The 15,568-nt window shown below is 34.3% G+C and overlaps 1 protein-coding gene across 2 annotated transcripts; it reads right to left on the bottom strand.

Annotated features, from left to right (window-relative positions):
* Window positions 1–6,525: 6,525 nt before the first annotated feature.
* Window positions 6,526–14,352, bottom strand: LOC128227669 (uncharacterized). 2 transcript variants are annotated; one of them, XM_052938412.1, is made up of 8 exons: window positions 13,985–14,352; window positions 13,002–13,378; window positions 11,811–12,009; window positions 11,250–11,345; window positions 11,062–11,093; window positions 10,458–10,554; window positions 10,021–10,107; window positions 6,526–8,828 (listed from the first exon to the last, which is right to left on the bottom strand). In XM_052938412.1, exons 2-8 carry the CDS (start codon window positions 13,115–13,117, stop codon window positions 8,550–8,552), a joined length of 906 nt encoding a protein of 301 aa, XP_052794372.1. In that variant the 5' UTR covers window positions 13,118–13,378; window positions 13,985–14,352; the 3' UTR covers window positions 6,526–8,549. The 2 variants fall into 2 exon arrangements, with proteins under 2 accessions (XP_052794372.1, XP_052794371.1); XM_052938411.1 differs by having other exon boundaries at window positions 12,666–13,378.
* Window positions 14,353–15,568: the final 1,216 nt, after the last annotated feature.

The following is a 15,568-nucleotide window of genomic DNA, read 5'->3' on the forward strand; positions in this document are numbered from 1 at the left end:
GTCCAAGTTTAAATGTAAGATATAACGCATTTTATATTTAACGCACAAAGCGAAATATCGTACTTAATAATATATAAATTGAAGAAGAAAACACATGGAGCATTTATCTCAGCACACCGGATCGGCATTTCATTTGAGTTCAGCCGTGGTGGAAAATTTCATCTGGCACCCCCATGCCAGATGAATCACCGGCTGTGACGTAATACTTTTTTTATTTCTTTTATCATACACTTTATGTAACCATAATTGTTAGAGATCAATGGATTAGATCCATAAACACTAACCTTACAAAAATATATCTTCAAAACAAAACAAAATAACCCTTAAAAGCCGTGATATTGAAGGAGCGTCTTGACGTATGCAGTGAATAATAATTAAAGCGCGTCATGACGTCAGTAAACTTCATCGCACGCACTTTTTGGTGAAATGTACAAAATGCGCATTTCTATGTATTTTCTATGTATTTTTTACACAAAGCAATGTAATTCAAGGTATGCTAGAAAAAATATATATCATGTGTGTTAGGACGTTTGTTGAAATTAATGTAAATACTTTTATTAAATATTTAAAAGTATCTTAAGTCCAAATGGAATATCAGATATTATTCAAAGTTTTGTGTTTATCATTGCGAACATTCATTATATTAAAGAAAATCAAAAGTTAATACATGATTTACTTCCTTTTTCCGCAGGCTTCTTTGTGGTTGCTGGTACTACTTGTTTTACGAGCGGTCACAGAAAAAATATTTTCACGAGTGGCGTAACCATGAGTGAAAGTATTATTTTTCTGTGACCACGAGTTTTTTTTAATAAAAAAAAATGATTTTGACAATTCTATACGATTCGGCCAATGTGTCTATTACTGCACTACAGACGACAACAAACATGTATTCAACTTGTTACATACATGTACCTTTTCAAGTCAAGGGAAGCAAATCTTATAAAAGAGGAAAAAAAATAGTCCCGAGTGGTCTGTACAGAGTTGAATGATCAAATATTTTCATTTCTCTCCAGCCAGAGTGAAAAAAATCAAATTATCATTCACCAATATTTTTTATTCTGCCTTTTGGCAGTTGTATTGCTGTTCTTTATTTCTACTGAAATCAGAAATGATATATGTTTTTAATCGTGAAATCATGTCAAAACAGCGTGTTATCATTAAAATATTGACATATTCTTCCTCTACTCTTAGACATTTCATATGATATCAACATAATATGGGTTCACCAGGTATCAACATTAAACATCATAGTACATATGATACATTTCTAGCATAGCGTAGCATAGCCTAACATATTTTTCATTGTAATTCAATAATGAGTAATCAAAAAGTAAACAAAGCCAAATCAAGACATAACACAAACAATAGTTAAATAAGACATTTGAAAGTCATACCAGTGCTGGTGGTACTAATTGTTACCGTAGTTGTTATCCCATTGGAACGGGCCTGCAACTGACAGCCTTTGAACTAATTTGTTGCTTCCGGAGTAAAGATAAGATATGACGTATTACCAATTGCGGAGAAAGTTGTGGGAGGTTTGCAGGATCAGCACCGCGGAACTCTCCTATCAGCGGATCCAAGATGCTGCTGTCTGAATAAAGAAAGGAGAAAATATTTGAAGAAATAAATATAAAAGCGAGAAAAGATGTGAGGTTTGCCGGATCAGCACCACAAAACTCTGTGGTTTTGATCTGATGTTGCAAGAATACAGAGATAATGGAAAACTTTCTGGAGGTTTATATGAAAGCGGAGAAGGGTGACAGGCCTGCCAGATCAGCCCAGTGAAACTCTGCTATCTTGGGAAAAGAGGTTGCGTTAAGCGAGCTTAGAGAGAAAAACAAACGCGTTTGCAAAGTGAACTATGGAACAAAGGTAGTGTTTCTGACTAACAGTATGACAGGGAATTCTTTAAAGATTGAGTTGCTATATAAAGTAAGACCAATTATCATTTAACTATGTACTGGTATTATTTATGTTTTATAGTATTCCGAAGTGTTATAACATTTGTTGATATGGCTTTTATGTATCTATTTCACTCGAGTAATATATTTTTAACACATTTGCTTAAACATTTTTCGTATCGAACAAAGACAGACTACCGTCGTACATCCTCATGTAGTCGTACACGCAGTTGCCGTTCTTATCTGATTCTATCTCACACTCAAACACTTCTATAAGAACTTTAAGGTCCGGAATGCTCGTCTCCACCAAGTTATCGTAGGTCGTGTTCTTTTAATGTAAAGTAACTTAATTATCACACATATTGTTAATTAATCTAGAGAGATAAAATCATGACCATATGGCCAAAGACCAGAATACAAAGTTGATATGAATACGAGGCTAGACACCGAGCGCGAATCCGATAGTGTTGACTCACATATACTTTACGCTTCAAATTTAAAATAAAGGTGAAACATTATAATAAAGGTGTTCGTCTAAACAAAATTATGAGCTTTCTTATGGTAAGCACGCTACCGAAAACATAACTCTTCTCCTGTCCCATGCCATCCATTCTTAATAGGAAGGAACACAAACGATTAAAAATTTCTGCATTGCATGAGACTGCAAAACCTCGATCACATGCTATGCATTCGATTTAAATCAAATTTTACAAATGTATTTCAAGTTTTCCTTTGACAGTCTTAAGCCCGCTTATATCAAGCATGTAAAGCATATAATCAAACGAATTGTCAGCGTGTTATAAAATTTGATGGAGATAAACGCTTAAAAATGGAAAAAAAACACACATAAAAACAAACACAAATGCGTACTTGTAGTTTTGTTAAAATAAACGACGCTCAGCTGTCAATAATATAACTCGCAGATATTACATTATTAAATCTCCCAATCATTATATTGACCTCCTAAATTATGATATATTGATACCAATTTCTGAAATTTATAGCACCTTAATCAAATTCTGTACACATGTGTGTTCCAGCCTAGTGGTCAAATTGTTACGATGTACACGTGAAGGCCAAGGACGCTCAGAAATTGTGGACCCGGGTACCCGATCATCATTTAGTTTAAATGTATTGATTTTAAACGAATGTGAAACGATTTAATACACCATTATGTTAGTCACTTTTGTTTTCACGATGTTACGCGAAAGTATTTTCTTGTTGTTGCTGAGAAAATCGAAGTTCCCAGAGAAACATACTTGTCCGGCTTGGTGACTAACCAATTTCACATGCGCTCAGGCAGTGTATCGAACCCGGTACGCATTGGTTTTATGCGAGTGCGAAAATCACTGTCAATCGACATTTACCCGCGGGATACCGGGCACCCGAATAATACATTTAAACAGCGAATAAACACGACATTTTATATATAGTCACAAAGGTTCATCAATGAAAAATTACATGGATAAGAAACACCTCAATAATTCAGTCAGTTAACACCAATCATTAGATGGTACTGCAGTATTGCACGGGTACCAAGTACTAAAACTATACACGAGAAATCGCTTAAACGTACTCGGCCATCGTGCACCCGGGTACCGTTCAATTCCCTATACACGTATTGCACTTGATGCACTGTTAGCGTCAAGTTTGGAGCCATCAACTTTTTCTATCCTCGTTCTTTGTTTAAGCTAGGAATTATATTATGATACATACTACTTTGTAGTTTTTAGAACATTGTCATGAGTCATGATATCTGCCGGCATTTAATCCGCAGTATATACCATAATTGGATTTGAATCTAATTAAAATTGCAACTGAAATGTGTTTCTTTTGTTTAAGCAACAAAGCTGTGGTCGACCGTTGAAAATGAGGTCAATCTTACTTACGTACTGTTGCAGAAATCGTTAATTGGAACAGAATGACTATGTTCAAATACGTGTATTAAATGCAGGAGGTCTTCAGAGTGTACGTTTTCATCGATATCAATCCTTCCGTATTGAAAAGTTTAAGTATAGATGCATGCCTACGACCTGGAAACGATAATGGTCCTGTCGACCGTCCTACGCAAACATGTAGAAACTGAAATGTTGTTGATTAATCGTGAACATTTGAATTGCATTGCAATCAGCGATATTGAAGCAATGTTATATTAAAACTTTGAATTCATATAACGTTTTGTCTGAACTTCCGTAGAAAAAAAACTTTAATGTACAGTACATACATATAACTTTCTCAAGATTTTACGTAACGAACAATATAATTGTTAATAACAAGAAACGTTGCTTACGTTTTTGTATGCTTAATTATCTAAAGTTGGTCTTTGCTACGTGCTGAAATATGTTTAATATGCACACAAAAGTTTTCCGGCGATGTATGTCATCCCGAATTCAGCCCGTCTGCAAAATCCTTAAACCGCAGAAAATCAATATCATCCTATTACATCTACAAAGTTACTCTTTCTTTACTCGATATTCTTTAAATACAAACAACAATGAAATTAGATTTTCTTGAAACGGCAACCCATTTAATACATCAAACAGAACCTTAAAGTATAATATGTACATACGGTGCATAAACGTATCTGTATATATATATATATATATCCCGGTGAGTTGATATTTGTCCCTCTATACTGACGTAATTGTTTTAATATAAACACTTACTATAAAACTTGGTAGTATAGTACACTTGTTGTCACCGTCTCTGAAAACATAAAGATGTCCATTGCTGTGCCTACTCAACGTTCAATTCAGAATGTCTTGTCGGTCAATCTAAATTTCATGAATTTCAAATGTCTTTTGTCGAGCCAGCTCAAGACGTCGATCCAACTCGATATTGACATTATGACTAATTACAGAGTTGCCATTTCCTTAATTTCAAATTGCATTTGTCGACTAAGCTCAACATTTAACGATCTTTGGTAAGCAAGCTTGAAATACATTTTATAAACACATATATTCGTCACAATTTCTGAAGATGTTTATTGAGCCAGCATGATCTTCCTTTTTTGAATATCAAATATTGTTTGTCGAGCTGGCTCCACATCAAATGACGCCTGTTAAATCAATTGACAAATACCATGCGTCAAAACTTATTTAACTTTTGTATTTAGTGTACTGTTTGTCGAAATCTTGACATGTCAGGAGTCAGCTACCGTACGAGATATAGTGGATTATTAACTTAAACACATGTTGTATTATCTTCTTGTTTGTTTCTCGTCATGGCGGTCTAAATCTATTTATTATTATTATTATTTATTTATAATTTTATTTACTTTTCTTTGTTCAATATATTCTTACGGATATGGCTGTCAGTGTCAGTTAGGGCCGTTCAGAGGCAAGGGTCCGACGGGGTCTTGTAGAGATGAAGGTTATATGTTGCCGTGCAGAGTCGATATACTTGTGGAATCTTGTAGAGTTGAATACCGGTCGTCTTGTGTTCCGGTTGCAGTTGGCAGTTCGTGAAGTGCATTTCGGATGTTATCCTTCTGTTTGACAAATATCTGTTGATTTCCTCTTCTCGTAAGATACTAGCGTTTTCTCCTGAGTTTGGCGTCTGCGGTATTGATGACGGATCCGCTGGTGACAGGAGGATTGTGTCGGGTGTAGACTTTGGAGTATCTTGTACCAGAAAATTGTGAATCATTGCCTTTTCCTCAGGTGTAGCAATGGAGATGGTCTTCGGGTCTAGCTGTGTGGTTTTCCCAAACATTCGCATAACTTTCTTGGAGCCTAATTACATATTCGGTGTTAGCGGTTCTCTTCTTATTCATCGAGGATCATCTTTTTTGTAAATTTGTAAAATTTCTTCTTTTGTTTGTTTGTTTGTTTGTTAAAACAGGCATAGGTAACGACACCTATGAACTTTTTAAGTTGAGCTGTGTTATTACGTGTAACGTTCTGAATGAGGCTTACTTATAATATTCAAGTTAGTATACCAAAATTTAACTTTAAACAATCGTAACTTTAAAATCCGGAAAGAACATTTTATTTTGTATCTTAAAGATGCACTCTTACTCCTAAACACAATTTACCACAATTAATAAAATATTGTTTTAATATTCCACAAGGATGAACAAAAGCCAAAACATTGGTTCTCATGACGGATACCGGGTTTAATTTGAAAGAAATGATCAAAAAACACGGTATTTCTACCTTATGATACGTTAGCACACCACAGTTAATATTTTAGCATTCACCAATCATTTAATATTTTTGCACTTTCTGCTATTACAAACAGGGTTACAATCGTGCTAATAGTAATCAATATTTTCCTTAAATGTATTATTTAGTAAGTAGTTAAAGGTTTATCAGTCAAAATTGAAGTTTGTGATACATGTGTATGTAATGATTTTGAATAAGAGTGCCACTTTGATAAAACATCCTAACTTTAACTTAATGAAGGACAAAGTTCTGATTCTGACACCATTGTTGCGAGGGACGCAATTATACTTTAGATGTTACACTGCGTTATTAAGTATTGCCTAATGTGAAAGGTACCGTATGGCCAATCACCTAAGTTAACTTAAACCATGCTGACTAAATTTACAAATGATCAGCCATAGTCATATAAAAAACAACTAGAAATAACAGCAAAAATAATCAATTTATTTTGGCAAACTTTCCGAAATATTATAGAGGTTTACAGATAAATATATGGAAAAATGCGGGTGCGCAATGCAGATAAACAAAACTAACTCCAAAAGGCGGTGTGTTATTACGGTGAAGAAACAAATAAAGGGCAAGTCATTTCTGAGGAATGTATGACTGAATATTAATTAAAGCAAATGAAATCAGAAAAGCAGTCAAAATAATAAAGTTCAAAATGAGATTGAGCAGGGCCAGTCCAAATTTCCACATGCTAAAGCTGTTTTAGATCCTACATGAATTGTAAATGCGAATAGCGGCATTGAAATTGAACTGAGACCATCATCAACCGAGTGGGTCAACAGGACTTCCTGGTGAATCCCTCATAGACCCCCAAAATGCTGATAAATTAGCTAGACTCTTTGTAAGATATAAATCTTTCGTGGCAGAAGTCAATATGTTTGTTATCTTCATAGCTCTTTAAGTTGTTATAAAAAATAATAAATATTGAATTGCTGCACTCTTACGGTGAAAAATGTTTGATAATCTTCTAAGCTTCTTTAAAGATGTTACCATGTTGAAAATCTTCAGCAGAGTGCTGCTTACAGAGTTGCAGAGCATTATATACTTAGAATTGATTAGGGGTGAAAGAGTTGCTTACACTTGAATGGCTAAAATGCTTGCCCTTAATAAAGATATACAAGCCACTATATTTTATACATGATTTATCTCAGAAAGTGATCAAAAGGTCAAGAAGTTAATAAATTGTTTTACCTGATTGGTACAAAAAAAATGCCTTGGATTTTTAAAAAAATGTTTCCAGACAAAACACCTGTCCAAATCAACTCAATTATAAAGCCTTTAAGACATTGCAAAATTCATAACTTAAATCATGATTTTCCAGTGACTGTAATAAAACATTCACTGTATAATAATTAAAATATCTGTCTGACCTTGACACTAGAATGAGAATAAACGCCTCAATGGAATTATCCAATGGGGACTATGGCCCATTTCAATTTATAAAGCACAAATTAAATTTAACAGCACTAAAGACTCATCATGTCTTACAAACATGATCAAAATATCATCCAAGAATTCAAACACAAGCATTAATTATGTACTAAAGAGCAATTACAAGAAATGTTTTCAAACAAAGGCCTTTAATTATTGGATTTAACCATTCAAATCATAGCTTTAAGTGGACTGAACCACTGCTGAATTACCTAAATTTAGACCGATTCCTTTTCAAAGCAAGGTAGGAAAATGATTTTTCAAATACACTTATTAATGTTATTATTTCTAAGGCACCCAAATATGGCAGAATCACATAAAAAGAATTCAAATTAACATTCAAACAAGAAAACTATATACAGACAAGACAAATGACAGGAGATGGGTTACCTGGCCCTTATAATTATAAACACGAGTACATGTGCTGTATACACCTTTGCTTAGTAGATTATCACACTTAACCAGACTAGTGTTGTCAGTTTATCAGTAAACAGGTGATATTCTACTAAGAAAATGCACATACAGCAGATGTACTCGTATTTATAATTATAAGGGAAATAAGGCATCTATACCATGCATTGAACAACACTGCTCGAAGCAGCATATTGTGTGCTATAGGTTTTGATATAGGCATCGAACAGTTTTGCAATAAATCACTCAATTTTACCGACATTCTATTCTCAATACAAAACATAAAATAAAAAAAACACGCATTCCATGCCAATACAATGGTAATGAAAATATCTCCCTAAACTACAGATTATGGTCAAATATGTAAAACAAAGCAAATGCTGAGTGCAAAGTAATTGGCTCATGTGAAAATGACACTACATTACAAACATGTTGTGTATTGCCAGCACCTCGTGATATATGATATACAAATGTCATTTAATGGAAAATGTCCTTTGTAAAAACTATTTCAATGATTTAAAAATGCTAAAAGGTTCAAATTGTCTTTTACCACCTTGATTATATGCTGATATGCATAATTAGAATGAATGAATAACAAATGCACAGTTCAGACAAACGCTAAACATGTTCTTGACTATTCCTTTGCCTTTTTTGGTCGCGCAACGCCTTTACAAACTATAGGACCGTCCTCATGCAGAAAAAGCGCAGGCCAGACCACATACTCCAATACGTCACCAGTTTGTGTGTACTGCTTGTATAATGCGCTCTCAAGCTTGGTTCCTTCTTCGGTGTTCTTGTCGAAAACCATCGGAGGACTTTGGACGACCATCATCCAACACAGGAACAAACATTTCTTGATAAAAGGCTCTAGCGGTTCGATGCATGTTTCGTCCCACTTACCCCTTAAGTAAGACTGCAAAATCATTATAATAACTGTTATGTTATGAGCATCATTATAAATTCTAAATAATATCACAGACACGCGTCATGTTTATTTGATTAACTTTCGAACGGGATTCGGCATTGCGCCTTCTTCGGTAGTTTTTAATTGATATCGTAGTGGAACAAATTTTAGGGTTTCTTTTAATAATAGTCTAGATATTAACGTATGCCTGACTTTCACCCTCACGGTTAAGTCAACGATTCATCCTGATTGACAGTAGCTATGTTTATATATATGAGTGATTCATGGAATGTGCTCGTTAAATCGCTCTGAGCACATTCGTGAAACTGTAGTAGGCAATTGTGTTGCATTCCTAGTACTGTCGTCAAAGTACGGTTTCGTTATGTCTGTGCCGTCAATTATATAGTCCTGATCGATCGTACATAATCCCGATGAATCTTAGAATGTGCCGAAAACTGTACCGTTTACGTAACAAGTCGCACTATAACGCCGCTAATTCATGGCCAGTCGTACTGAGTAGTCATAGAAAAGAGCGACGATCAGCCCCGAATACTACGACCGCCTGCCTATAAGATAGCTGTTCGAATGTTCACGTTTGAGATATGCAACAATATTGCGCTACGGTTTAGAAATACCATAGTTGCACCACAACAATTTTGAACAGTCCAAAACATTTATTGGGATATACCAAAATCGTGATAGCGAGAGACCGACTTTTAATGGTTAAATCTGGGTTTAAAATAGATAAAGAGGTACAGACAATCGATGTGCTATATACGGGGACTATGTCCCGTTAAAGTTATGTCCCTTTTTTCTTGTGGCTGTGCAGCAGCGCATTGTTTTTATAAGTTATTATAAGTTTATAAGTATAAGAGTATATATCTGGCTTGTTATGGACGATTTTTACTATTTATCACCAGTGGCCTTACTCATAAAGCTTCCTAGTAAAAATCAACTTTTCTTATTTTCAACAAAAGTATTTTCAAAACCTCAATTTTTCACCAGAGCTATTCATATGCATCAATTATTTTGACCTTTATCTTGCTTATTTGCATTTGATTGGAGTACAAACAGCGTAATTTAAGGATTCTTTATAAATCAACCTTTTTGATTTAGTTATTTTGTTTTTAAAAAGATGCTTTTGAATGTGGCTCCAGATCTTGCCTACATTTTTGAATGCGTTCATTTTTGAAGTGCTTACCTGTTGCACAACTGGGACTATGGACAAGGAAACCTCCTTCAGTAATTTTACCAGTTCACTCTCTATCTTCGCAGGCTTTACTACCACCTGTAATTAAGACATAATAGAAGCATGTAGCTAATGTTTGGCGTACATGTTCTAATAACAGAACATCACAAAATGCGAACACTCAAGCATTCAATGAACATATATCTGTAACATAGATATCTTTTATGTTGTGAAACCAACTGCATTATGTTTGACTCCTGATCAAGGAAAACCATAATTGGGAATATTATACATCAAGTTTCGCAAAGAAGTAGAGTAACTCAAGAAGGAGAAAGGTATTCATCAAAATCTGAGAGTCCATTGGCTCTACATTTTCCAACAATTAGTATAATTGTCTATAAATAGTCATTCTTAAAAAAAATGCCAGTAAACTATTCAAGAAGTTTTACCTTATCTCTATTTGGTGCTCGTCGTTCACCGGTACGATCACCTACATGACGTTGTTTAGGCTTCCAATGTCTCTCTATGAATTGTTCATCACGCACACTGTGGGAATACTGTCCACTTTAATTGCTGTCTGTTAAACGAAACACACACACACACACGCACGCACACACACACACGCACACACACACACACACACAGTGTCATTCCTAATAAAATTAAACATATTGCAAAATCAAATAAACTTTGCCTAAACTGATCACTTAAGGTTTCATATTAGTCACAGATAGAATGAATTCTCGAAAATGGTAATTCAAAAACAAGAAAACAGTGCTATACTATCGTGGACGTTAAAGAAAGAGTGAAGCTCTAACCAGTGATATAAAATGCATCCTGGTTGAGCATTAAGGCCCCAAAAATACCAAGACTCATAGTCTGTCTTGATTGAATCATACATTGTTCACATGTTTCTTTGGCCAATGTTAACCGCATTATCAGATCATGACTAAGGCTTGGCCCAGCCATTCAACACGTAGAGGGTTTAAATTGCATGACAAGAAAGTATAATTGAAGCCAGATAAATTATATTAGTAGCTAAAACTTACGGACCTAGGTAACTCCATTGACTGCCAAACACTTATCTGTAAAGCAAGGGGCACCGTAATATAATGATTGTTTTAATATTTTTACAGAGTCATAATCTTAAGATTGAACACACATGAAGGACAACACACAAACATATTAGATTTATAAATGAAATTGGAACATTGAATAATTCTACAGACAATTTCCTTTACCCGAGACTCCGTGTATGCCTCAAAGATTTGCATTGCGACATCTTCAGTCTTCGTCAACATCTCACTTGCTTTCTTCGCACAAAACTTGTATGCATGCTGTAAATAAAGAAAAGAACAAAATGGTACTAAATATAGATACGCTAGTTTATAAAGGCCAGCAACACACTACACACTTTGCATCTTTGCATTTGTAAGCGCCAATTGACTGAATTATGACCATTTCCCACTGTTTTTGCCGTGCAGTGTTTAAGTAGAGTTGAATAGCTTAAATCCCGACGAGCGAATGTGTAAATATTTTAAATGCCATTTTATGCGTAAAAATATTTCAAGGATCAGCCTAAGTTAAAATAGGCCGGTCTTGTTAAGGGTGCATCACCTCGGTTCAGTTTGTATTATTGCCACGATTCTTCCCAAAGTGTGGTTCATTGTGTGAATTGTATGTATCAAGCGTTTGGTACGTTCGCCACAATTACTTCTCAATGTATGATGGAAACTAAAATATAGAATTAAACATCCTATAACAGCAAAGTCACCCAAAACCGGCCAAATGTGATTTCCTACCTTCAATGTGATGTTCAAGGCTCTAATGGCCTCCGCCTCCTGGTATCCGGATTGAGTAAGGCCTTCAAATGCATCTGTCCATTGATTATCGTACAACTCGCTGTATATCTCTCCCAGTTTAGTTGGACGGTTCGGGTCACTTAGTTCCATTATGTTTGGATTATCCTGTGTCAGCTTTTCTCCAGCAAGTTTTCTCAATCTAAGAAACAATCGGAATGAGTAACAAATTTTGTATATTATATGAATTACTAATGAAGGTATTATAACTTCTGCTACAGAGTTAAAGATATAATGTTATTCCGATTTAAAAGTAACCTTAAAATGCTTCAAACAATATGTTTCCTTTGAACCTGTTTATACAATTAGAAATTTACCAATGTAGAGAATTCAGCATTATATCGATTGAATGCACGATCGTTTTAACGTTTAAAAGTGGTGAACTTTCAGTTTGACTTTTAAACCGACTGATTTCTCCGAACTGATGTGTGCATCTGTTAGCCCAGTCAGTACCTATATGGTGTGACCACGCAATCAACCAATAACGCTCGTTATATTTAGACTGTTCCCCGTTAACCGTTTAAGTATTTTGTGAAATAAAAGGTAGAACAGATTTATGGTACATTCTGAGCTATGTTTTGTGCACTTGACGCGTTTTTGTACAAACCAAGTAGGATTAGTTAATAAATAGTGAGTACTTAACATTGATAAATAACTTACATATTGAACTTCAATCAAAATAAGATTCTCATTTAAAATATTAATAAACTTAAACAATTAATCAATAAATAATTTAATAATTTAAAATGAAAATCAAATTGTATTGTCTTGTTTATTTATGTCATAAACAAGTTTTACCTCAACACAAGACTTGCATTTTCTTCCTTAAGACTCTGAATCTCATTTTGCTTTGTTTTGATTTGCGTGTTTAGTTGGACGACGTCGTGAGTGTTATTTTCGCTAATTCGCTTTAAATCCATCTTAAGCCCATTATTTTCTTTTTTTCAAAACGTCGATATCAATTTTCAGCTTTTGTATGTCAAGCTGTAAACGTCCAATTTCCCTTGTCTTTTCTTTTTTCTTCGGGGTTGTTTTTATGTCACCAACATCTGCATGCGTTAAATCGTAACAGTTTCCGACCGTAATGTTTTTTGTTTCATCTGTTTCTAAATAATTGCCATATTTGTCTCTTACCGGACGCTTTCTAGTATTGTCTGTCTCTGTAGAAGTGTCTTGGTCTTTTCCGACTTCATGGTTCTTCTTTTCATCATGATCTTTTCCTCTCTCAGAGCGAAGGTTTTGTTGTTCATCAGAATTAGTCTTGCTGTTTTCTCTCGACAATGGCGTTTGACTGGAATTGCCTTTTGAATGGCCCGTGGAATATTTCTCCACCTGTTTTCGTAAATGTTTAATATCTACAGCAGGTATGTTTTTAACCTGCTTCAGTGTTTCAAGCAAACTTTTGGTAATGGTATCTGACCGATTTTCGCCGGAATATGACTTTCTTCCTCAGTGGTGTTTGAACTGTCCAAGAGAGGGGACTTTTTGTCACTCAACTCTTGACATGTCGTCTGAAAAAAATGAATATAAAAAAAACACTACTAATTTTGTTTATTTGACAAAGTGATAGTAAGGCCAAAGTCTATACTTTTGTAACCTCTTCATTTTAATTGTACATCTATATGCACATTTCATATAAATTACTAAAGCCCTTAGGAAATTGAAGATTATATAAAATATATATATGATTTTAAGATAAAATCAATTTGTCAAGTTTTAAACCTTGAACAACTTGATTTCTACATAAGGTACCCGATGTACAAATGAGATTTTCGCTTTAATATGCTGTTGTCCGTAAAGTAAAATATTGACGACTGGCGAACTAAACTAATTGAGGTATCATTTCAAAGCGAATTGCTTATTGGCTACCAACATATTAAATAAATGACCTATAATGCAGATAAAAATGTTTTTGCTCTTCATTTAAACTGAACTCGGGGGCCATTTACTCGATTTTTCAATCTTTCAATGTAAAACAGCATGCTTGAATAATTATTTCTTTTCACATTCAACCACTTTAAATAAAGCAAAAAAAATAATAGTAACGCATCGGAGTCCTGTAAACTTTTATATTAGTCAGTTGATTATTATTTAAAAATAAGAGTTGTAATACTTACGTAGACATCAATTGTGTAGTAACAAGTGAGTTTGTCAAACGCATTCCTTAACAATTCCTCTAGCACGTTTTTAGCGGCAACACTGTCGGTTGTATTTCCTAGCTGCTTGTGCTGTTTAATGCTATGGGCAACAACTAGTAACAGTCCCGATATACCCTCAACTTCGTCTATAATGTCATCCAATAGTAGTTCGTTTAGACATTTATCATTCCCACCTACTGCTATGGAACTTACAATTCCCATTTTAGACTTTAAGAAACAGTTGTTTTATATCACATGATATCAAAAGTAGACAGTAATCATATTATTTGCGTTTAGACATTATTCCAAATCGTTTAACTTTCTTTTTCCATTCAATGTAGCACGGCGTCTAAACTATTTCGACACTGTACATGTCTTTGTGGTTTAATCGTGAGATATTGACTTCCTGGTTGTTTTTTCGTGGTTGAATACTTGTTTATCGGCGTAACACTTGGATATGTTTAACAAGGCAACTAAGATCTATCATCGTCTACTTTTCAAGTTATTGCAAACTTGATGTTAATTTCAATGTGTATATAAATGCATATAATGAAAATAAAATGACGCCTTTTGTTGCTGGTTATGCAATCAATATAATGTTCTGTTGGAAGTAGAATGTCAGGTCAAGGATTAGACAGAAGTTCCATTTTCGCTGCCTAAATTGTAATTTCAATAGCAATTTTGGTCCACATTTAAGATTCAACTTACATAGAAAGTTACCACTAACGTAGATTATGTCATTATACTTTTTAAACTATATATGGTACTCATGCAAACGAATCTTATATAGATACATTTTTAAGCTAATAATTCTATATTATTTATTTCATGATAATGCGAATAAGAATTGCTTTTGTAGATTTTGAAAACATTTCCCAATTAACTTGTATCAGTGTATAAATAAAAGTATTTGCAACAGTTAAAAATTAATTCCTTTAAATAAATGTGCTTATAATTTCATGCGCTGTATTGTCAAATAGACCTTATTATCATTTATTAATTAGTATATTAGCAAAACTCGTGTGTTGTCTACAAAATAATACACATGCTACTATAAATAGTAACATTGTACTATAGAATATCGTCCCCGCATCTCAGCCCGTGAGATTTTCACGGCAGGTATGGTGAATTATGGCATAATTGCCCGACGAAGACGAGAACGTGCACACTGACGTCATTTTTACGCAAATAAAAATGGCCGCCGATTCGACCCTAGCTGTGCTCATCTATTGAAATGAACATCAAAATCGGCCGATGTAAAACAGGAAATATTTGAAGAATGGAAATGTTGCAGCGTTATTCTGAAACACGTACGACGAAAAGGTTGCTATTTCGATTTCCAGTTACTCGTTATTATTCACATATAATGCCTTTCAAAACCATTTTGTTATTTCTCATTTTTAAAACTTTCCGACTACATGCTAATCATATGACATATCCTTGATTATTCCACAAAATAATGTTTAAATCCATTTTAAATCATTGACAAATGAAAAACATATGTATTATACAGGATAATACATGGTTGACCATGTCTTTTGGTTGATAATTGCCCCAGTGAAA

This window comes from Mya arenaria, chromosome 3 (genome assembly GCF_026914265.1).
Source record: "Mya arenaria isolate MELC-2E11 chromosome 3, ASM2691426v1".
NCBI classification, from domain to species: Eukaryota; Metazoa; Mollusca; class Bivalvia; order Myida; family Myidae; genus Mya; species Mya arenaria.

What these genes read in the sequence shown, in the direction of transcription:
- LOC128227669 (XM_052938411.1), bottom strand. Translation starts at nt 12,787, where the DNA reads ATGGATTTAAAGCGAATTAGCGAAAATAACACTCACGACGTCGTCCAA. An exon ending in CAGTCAATGGAGTTACCTAG is followed by an intron (nt 10,555 to 11,061) that starts GTCCGTAAGTTT and finishes GTATTCCCACAG; the next exon opens with TGTGCGTGATGAACAATTCA. An exon ending in GAGCACCAAATAGAGATAAG is followed by an intron (nt 10,108 to 10,457) that starts GTAAAACTTCTT and finishes TCTTAATTACAG; the next exon opens with GTGGTAGTAAAGCCTGCGAA.